The sequence below is a fragment of the Elephantulus edwardii genome, unplaced genomic scaffold (assembly GCF_000299155.1).
Source record: "Elephantulus edwardii isolate Elephantulus edwardi_28Jun2011 unplaced genomic scaffold, EleEdw1.0 scaffold00028, whole genome shotgun sequence".
Classification (NCBI taxonomy): Eukaryota; Metazoa; Chordata; class Mammalia; order Macroscelidea; family Macroscelididae; genus Elephantulus; species Elephantulus edwardii.
This window is the reverse complement of record NW_006399778.1, coordinates 11,661,647-11,670,147: the sequence shown is the minus strand read 5'-3', so window position 1 is coordinate 11,670,147 and position 8,501 is coordinate 11,661,647. Positions and strand designations below refer to the sequence as shown.

At 47.9% G+C, this 8,501-nt stretch overlaps 1 protein-coding gene across 1 annotated transcript; it reads right to left on the bottom strand.

Annotated features, from left to right (window-relative positions):
• Positions 1 to 6,553: 6,553 nt before the first annotated feature.
• On the bottom strand, positions 6,554 to 8,501 carry CAMK2N1 (calcium/calmodulin-dependent protein kinase II inhibitor 1). The gene is made up of 2 exons (XM_006883577.1): positions 8,299 to 8,501; positions 6,554 to 6,841 (listed from the first exon to the last, which is right to left on the bottom strand). Exons 1-2 carry the CDS (start codon positions 8,462 to 8,464, stop codon positions 6,771 to 6,773), a joined length of 237 nt encoding a protein of 78 aa, XP_006883639.1. The 5' UTR covers positions 8,465 to 8,501; the 3' UTR covers positions 6,554 to 6,770.

The following is an 8,501-nucleotide window of genomic DNA, read 5'->3' as shown; positions in this document are numbered from 1 at the left end:
GATTCCTGGGGCCTTATTTTTTGTCCATGCTTTCAATGCAGCTTCCACTCCCTCCTTCATTACCATTGGCTCCTGCTTATATGATACTTTCTGAAATTTTTCATTGTCAGTCTGTTATTTTTGATACAGTGATTCTGCATATTTTCTCCATCTTCATTTTATGCTTTCTGAGTAATTCAATGTATTGCCCATAGTATCTTTCAATATTGCACTCGAGGCTTAAATTTGTTTTTCCATTATCTCAGCTTGAGACATGCAGAACGTGTTCTTCCCAGAGTGACTGCTTTTGATAGTCCAGGTATATGCAGTTACCTTTGCCAACAATTCAAAGGCATCAATTCTTCATCTTCCTTAGTCATTAGCCAACTTTCACATTCATATGAAGTGACTGAAAATACCATGATCAGGTGCACCTTACTCCTCGAAGTAACATCCCTATTCCTTAGCACTTTAAAGATGTCCTCTGCAATATATTTGCCTAGTAAAATATTACTTAATCTTTACTGCTGCCTCCATGGGTGTTGATTGTAGACCCAAGTAAAATTAAATCCTTGAAAATGTCAACCCTTTCCTCTCTTTTTAAATTTTGTGTGTGTGTGTGTGTGGTTGTTCTTGTTGTTACCAAAGACCTGCTAACTTTAGGGGCATCTAAGCCCTAATTTTCCAACCTCACTTCCATAGGAAATGTCATCCTTTTCCTATCCTCAGCACATTCTTATTTTGCTTGCCACTGCATATCAAATTAGCCCAGGATAGTCCCAGGCACATAGCAGGGATAAATTAATACTAGAAAGACAAATGGGACTCCAAAGACAGCAGAAGGCCAAGCTCTTCCCTTCCTGAGATGAGAAGTTCCATATCTCCTGTCTGAGTGGTGGGTCCAAAACTTCCATGTGGAAAGGGAAAACTTTAGCAATTTGGTTAGAAGCAGGTAAAAGGCTTTTCTTGATGCTGCTTTTGGAAGTCAGCATGTGGATTTACTTATTGTTGTTTCTTTTATGGGCCATCAAGTCACTTGCAACTCATAGCAGCCCTTTGTACAACAGCTCTGAACCCTGCTCTATCTTGAGCCAATTTCACTCTTTCTGACACACCTACCCCCATTATCCCAGTTTCTATGTCAATGTATCTTATCCAGGGTCTTCCTCTTTCACTGTCCTTCCTCCCTTCCAAGCTTATGTCCTTCTCTAAGGACTGGTCCCTGTTGGCAACATGCCCAAAGTTATGTGAGACAGAGCTTCAAAATCCTTGTCTCTAAGGAGAAGCCTGGTTTCACCATCTCTGGGACAGACCTGTTTGTTCTCTTAGCAGTTTGTGATATGTTCAATACTCTTCTTCAGCATGGCAAATCAAAGACATCAATTCTTCTTTCATCATCCTTACTCACTGTTCAGCTCTTTAACACACAGGAAGTAATTGCAAAGACCACAGCCTGGGTCAGGTGTACCTTAGTGTCTAAACTGACATCATTACTCTTCAGGACTCTGGCAGCAGATTTTCCCAATGCAATTCATCTTTTGATTTCTGCTGCTGGTACCAAGAGTGTTGATTGTGGAGCCAAGCAAGGTGATGCTGTTAACAATCTCAATCTCTTCACCAGCTATCATGATGTTGCCAATTGGCCCAGTGGTAAGAATCTTTGTTTTCTTAATATTGAGCTTCAGTCCATAGGCTGTAGTCCTTCACCCTCTGCAGCAAATGCTCCAGGTCTCCCTCAGTTTCAGTAAGTTTTTGATGAGCCTTCCTCTAATCTTGATGCCTGCTAGGATTTACTTAGGAATTATATTTATTGGGGGAACTTTGGGGAACTGGTGGAAATAATGAGATGCAGGCTGACTTCCTCAAACCCATACAACTCCTCTCCAATGCCTCCACGTCCCCAAGAGCCCTCAGAATGTCAGCACTGCATCAATCAAGCATCTACAAGGAAGCTTCGTTGTAACAAGAACTGTTTGACCGAACTTGAAAGCCAAGCATCTAGTGGTTGGTGACTACCGTTTACTATGCACCACGTCCTCTGCTGAGTGGGGCCAGGCATTCCGCATGTCATCATGTAAGATAGGCATTATCCTCATGCCCACTTTGCAGAAGAAGACACAAAAGCCCAAAGAGCTTGAGAAACTGGCTCCAAGTCACAACCACAGATCATAGGAATCCTCTAAGTCCAATATCCAAGTCCTAAATGCTCAAATAAGCCATCCAAACATCTGTCCTTTTCCTCCAGAACCTTCTCTCTGCAACTTAGAAACGGAATCCTGTTCCTCTGCCTCACCCCCACCCAACTCTTTAGAGAAACCTCTCATTCATTTCTACAATTGTGGCCTCCAGACAACAGTCATTTTCAAGTCTCTTTCCTTTAAAACGTAATTTGCCAATTTTGCCCTTGGAGGTGCCTTTTGCTATTCCTTCAAACTGTCAGCCTGGACAGGCCACGGAAGTAGAATCCAAGGAGATGTATGCTGATTACAAGCATTCAATTAGCTCAGTTTGAATAATGCAGGCTTGGATGTTGCTGTCGATGCTGGGAAGCTGAAAGACACCCTCCCCCACCTTGGACTTTTAATAGCCTTTTCCATATTTATTGCTACCTAACCAGATACTTCAGACAAATCCTGCACTTGGTATAATTTGATATCTGCCCAGTCCCCAAAGTGCCTTCTCAACAAATGTTTACCAAATGTTAGAGTATATTTAAAAGATTGATACTCTCTTTTGCTGAATGAAGTCCTCCAAAAAGGCACAGTCTGTCTTTTCATGCAAAGGACCCCACATTCTCTGATGCAGTGGCCTCCGGCAGGAACAGTTTAATATATTACTTATTAAAGCAGCCCTGGACCTTGGCTGAGGGCTGCCACACTCTGCTTCCAGCAGAGGCTAGCTCCAATGCTCAGCTGAACACATCCAAGCACTTCCTGCTGCCGACCCCTTGTTCAGCTGTCTGTTGTACAGAACAGCCAGAGACAGGCAGAGCTTCAAAACAACAAAAGAGCAAAAGATCTTTAAAGCTGAAGGACAGTAGGTGCCGGTAACTAAGTCAGGGTTCAGGGTCAGATGACTCTGCATCTTCATCCTGGAGCAAGGACTATAGGTTCAAATCCTGCCTCAGTGACTTTTTAACGGCATGACCTTCCTTTACAGTTACTTAAACTCTCTGAGCCCTTTTTACTTCTGTACAGTCAACAAAATAATAGTGTCTGTTTTAAAAGGACAGAATCCTTGTCCTGTCCTGCACTCTGTCCTATCCTGTGTCATCCTCACAAGGTCTGACATACTCGAGCCCATTGCTGCAGTGAACCCAGCTGATTGGGGGTCAACACAAATGATTAAACATTTGACTGCTAACTGAAAGGTTGGTGGTTCAAACCCATCCAGGGGCTTTTCAGAAGTAAGGTCTGGAGATCAGCTTCCACAAGGCCACAGCCATAAAAACCCTGTGATGTGCAGTTTTACTGTTAAACACATGGGGTCCCTGTGAGTCAGCACTGACTTGACAGTAATTGGGAAAAAAAGAAAAATTAAGGACAGAATAATGTACAATGTACTGCTAGATGATGCGTTCCCCCACCCCTGGGATTCTGGGCTAGAGGGCATTGCTCAATAACCAGAACAATGGGCTCAAACATGCTAAGATAATGAAGGTGGTGCTGGACCAGGCTGCGTTGTTATACATGAGCTGAGCCAGTTCAGTGACCGCTGACCTCCTCCCTCAGTGCTGTTGTTAGGACTGAATAAGTATAACTTGCAGTAAAAGTTCTAAGGTGGATCCACCATGGCCCTTTTAGGCCCTCTGGGGTCCCAACTGCCTCACCTGCATTGCTGTGGGTGCCCAAGGTTGCTACAAAGGTGATTTGAGGATGATGCCAGTGAATGGAAGGGAAAGCACCTTGTAATTGTCTGGTACTTTGATCTCATGCCTGGTAATCACTCCTGGATGCAGAATAAAAACCCTTGCCTTCTGGAAGCATCTTTTTCACTTGGCTCCCAACCCTCTTGGCAGGTTGATGAGCAGGTGAGCCCTGCTCCTAACTCCCTGCACAGCTTCCTTCCCTGGGTCTCAACCTTCTGAAGAGAAAGGACTGCGCAGGCCTCCATGATACCTGGAGCACTCCCACGTGCTGGGATTCCCGGAGATCTGCAAGGAGCGTCAGGTTAGGCACCAGGGTCACGCGCTTAGAAAAGCAGCCTGGCATCCCCAGTCGTCCCGCTGGCACTACCGGCTTGCCTGCCGCTCCTAATCATGACGGATAGGATGATGAGCTCTCGGTTGGGACCTCCGGTGCTGTTCCAGCTCCATGGCCAAGAAAGGAAGATAAGCCGTCCCTCCCTCCCTCCCCTCTCAGACGAGCCCCTGAACCCCTACTCCCCCCTCCCCTGAGGGGCCTGTCTTACCTGATGTCTGAGTCACACTCTGGCTCCTGTCGCTTGGAGCTGTGTTGTGACTCCCAGCTGACAGTTTTACAACAAACACATTAAAAGCTCCTGGCACCGGAGTTCTGGGTGTGTGACAACCCAGGAGAGAAACCTCTCCTCGCCTTCCTTCAGCCAACATCCTCCTCTGGGTGCCCCTCCATCAGCTGCCTGTCCCACCACCACTCACTGGCCCAGCCTGATGCAAGCCTGAGATTCTTCACTTCAGAGCTTTCCAAGGGGTATTAGAGAGAGGCCGCTATTGTGGACCCTAGAAGATTGAGCTCACCCCACAAATGCAGTGCCTAACAAATCCCAGGGACATGGAAACTCCTTAAGATGATGTTGAGAGGAGCACACTCCAGGCCCTGCCTTTGAGGGAGGGCAGGAGGATCCTGGTGAAGGGTTATATGAGCAAATGTTTGTTTTCAAGTTGACTGACCCACGGAGACCCCATGCGTGCAGACAAAAACTTCTCTTTAGGGTTTGCAAGGGTATGACCTTTCAGAAGCAGATCTCCAGGCCTGCCATTATAGGCACCCAACTGCGTTCAAACCATCTACCCTTGGGATAGAAGTACTTAGCCACTGTGCCACCCAGGGGCTCCTTTATGGGTAAAGAACCCTTGAGTACTACTATGAAAGGTATGTTAACCTTTTCAACAACCTTAGGAGGCAGAAGCTGTTAACCCCACTTTACACCTTTAGAAACTGAAGGTTTGAAAAGTTAAGGCTGTCCAAAGGGAAGTAAAGGGGGCTACCCAAGGGAAGAGAGCTCGGAATTGAAGGAGCTAGGATTTGAATCCAAGCCTGCCAGCCTCCAAACGCTGCTCTTAGCAAGGCTGGCTACCTTCCAAGACATCCCTTCCTCTCCCTCCACCACGTCAGAGGATGGGAGAAATCGCAGAGAAGTGGGGGAAATCCCAAGCAATTTCAAAACAGCTTCAAGTTGTCCTCCAGGGATGGTCTTGACTATCCAGTGTCTTCTTAATATCTCAGCCCAGCTCCCAATGCCTTCACCACCTTTCAACCCAGACTCTAATGCCACCAGTGCCCCCTTTCCTGTCTGCCATCAGCAGATGAACAAGTCCCCAGAACCAAAACAGAAAAAAAGAGACACAGGAACGGTTCTTTTATTGTACATTGGAGAAATAGCCCTATGTGCTGGTTAAAGGTGCAACATACAGAATACTGAATTAAAAAAAGAGAAAACCAAGGGCTGATGGGAAGGAAAACCTCATGAGGTCCAAGTTGCAAACAAATAACAAAAGAAAAAAAAAGGTAAAAGATTTCCTCACGCAAGAGGCATTTTTGCAAATACCATGCAAAACAGGCAGCTGGTGTGCCTTAAGAGAACCCCTATAAATAACAGAAAAGACACTCCAAGCATTCCTGTACATGGACTCAGAGCACAGGGAAAAGAAACCAAAATGCCTTTTGGCATTTCAAGATATTTGGCACTCTTGTGATTACATTTTTTTTTTTCTTACAGTCCATTAAAGAGAATAAACTGACACAATATTAGCGAAACAACCAAGCTGCTCACACGACAGACTGCAGAGGGGTTAGAAAAAGCTCAAGCATTTTTTTTCTGAGTTTTTGTGGGTTTTTTTAACATATAAAATGTGTCCATTTGCATTAACTTGAGCAAATAGCTTGCAGCAACAAAGAAACACAAGCTTTACAAAGGGTCCTTTCTGTGTCAGTCCTTAGAAAAGTTCCCTTTTATTTTTAAACACGTTCCTGATGCCCCTCCCCCCAAGATGATCAAAATAAAACGCTATCTATAGGAGTCATTTTCTGATTTCTTTTTGTACATCCAAGGATAACAACATAAAAAAAAAATTAAACTGGACAGCATTTCACATCCAAGTGCACAAATCATTTGTTGCAAGATTAAATAGTGTAAACAGTGGGAACAGCCAAATCAGCAAATAATGTCAATATCTCAAAACCTCAGTTGTGGCTTCATTCTTTTAAGTGGTTCAAGATCCAGATATACCATTGTGCAATATTCACGGTATAGTATAAGAAACGGGTGTTTACTTTCAACAAATAGTTGTAATTGAGATTTCTTTTTTTAAAATGTGTGTGTGTATGTGTGTGTAGAGTGATTTTTAAAATTTTATATTTTTAATTGATTTTTCTTTTTTGCAGAGGAGCCAAAACCTCCTCCTCCTCCTCCTTCTCATGCCTCATCTGTCTCCCGGCCTGACACGAGATACAGGTTGTTGGTTTCATCGTGGGTAGCAAGCTAGTAATACATTTCCCAGTGCTTTCTCTTTTCATGCTCTTTTTTGCCAATAACTGGAATTCGCCGTTCTTATTCTTATTCTCTCCCTTAACTCATTGTCTCTGGGGGAGTTAGACACCAGGAGGTGCCTTGTCTGTCATATTTTTCAGCACGTCATCAATCCTATCATCTTCAATAACAACTGTAAATAAAAAGAGGGAGGAAAGAGAGGTGAGCGAGCTTGGACCCTCATCCTGGGTCCCCCTCAATCGCTGAGAGTTACACCCAAGAGTGGAGGGGGTGGTTTCAAGGGCTGGCACGCCGTCCCCCCTCCCGCGATGAAACAGCTTCATCCTCCCCAGCCTCTGCCTAGGGTCTCTGCTGCTTTCCTTTGAACGACCTCGCGCCCCCAGCATGCGTCCTAGCAGGATTCTGAGATAATGGAGTGAAAACCCACAGCCTCAGCTGCAGCCAGGGCAGCCAGGGCGATTACTGACAGCGTTTGTCCCCGGGAGGCACATTTATTTGCCATGTTGACTCCTGGCAGAAAGGGTGGAAGGGAGGGGGAATGGAGGTCTCGGGCTGGGACCCCCAGAGATGCTTCCGGCAGGGGGCAGGGCACGGATGGCCAACGTTGGCTGCAGAGGTGCGAGCGGCCAGGAGAGGACGCCAGGGCTGGTTGCCATGGACCTACTGCCCGTCGAAGATTGGGGCCTCGCTGGGCTGTCACACCAAGTCTGCATGCCCACCCTCACACAGCTTGCCCTCACACTTGGCCTCCTGGCCGCTGCAGAGGTCACAGCCTCTCCCTCGCTGGCTGCCTGACTCTCTACCGGACCTCCTCTTCTTTCTAAGTCCGTCTGTCTCTCAGCACAAAGGCTGCCTGTTGAAGTCGAGGTCTCTCTGTCTAGGGGTGTCAACTCACCCTCATTGTCTCAGCTGCTCAGACTTCCATGCTGTTTTCCCTCTCTGGCTCCAGCTGGAGCTTTGTCTCTGCCTATCTCCGTCTCCCGCACCCCACCCCCACGTCCCTCCATCTCTAAGTCTCTTTCTCTCCGGGCGGCTGTCGGAATCCCTCATTGTCCCTGAGTCTCTGGAGCTCCCCTCGGAGCCTCTCTGCGTCTCAGTCTCTCCGGGGCTTTTCCAGCTCGCGCGCCTAGAGACAAGGCTTGGCCACCCCGCTCCCTCTACCAAGTCACAATGGAGAGCCTGCCGCCCGCCCGAGCGCCCCTCGATTTCTCCATAGGATTGGGGTCCTTCTGCTGTCCCTTGGAGAGCCCTAGAACATCAACCCCCCAAGGCTGCGGAGCGAGCGCAGCTGCGACCACACTGCGCAAAAGGGGGAGGGGGAGCAAAGAAAAATATAAAAAAGCAAACTTTGGCGCGGGCAGTGACCCCAGGAAAACCCTCCATCCGCTGCCGCTGCTTAGGAAGCGCCACGCCCCCGTGGTGACCCCACCAGGGACCATTGCCCACCAGGCTGGGGGAGGGGTTCTCGCGGCTCATCCGAGCTGGACCCGCAGTGCGGGATCCCCTGATTCTGCTGGACGGGATTCCATCAGATCGGAAAAATGCTTAGGGGTGGGAGACTCCCGCCAGCCCCGGCCAGGCCGCAGCGTCCGAGGGAAAAAGGGTGTCGGGGAAGGGCTGCCAACTCACCCCGCTTGCTCCGGCCAATTTGGCCCAGCTTGGGCGGTCGCTTATTCTGCCCGGCGCCGAAGAAGTTGTTGGTGTCCTGCAGACGGCATGAGAAGATCTGGCCCACGTCGCCGCCGTCGCCGTAGGGGCTCAGCTTCTCGTCCCCGTAGGGCAGCACCTCCGACATGGTCGCGTCCGGGGGCTCCGCGGCGGCGCCTCCTCCG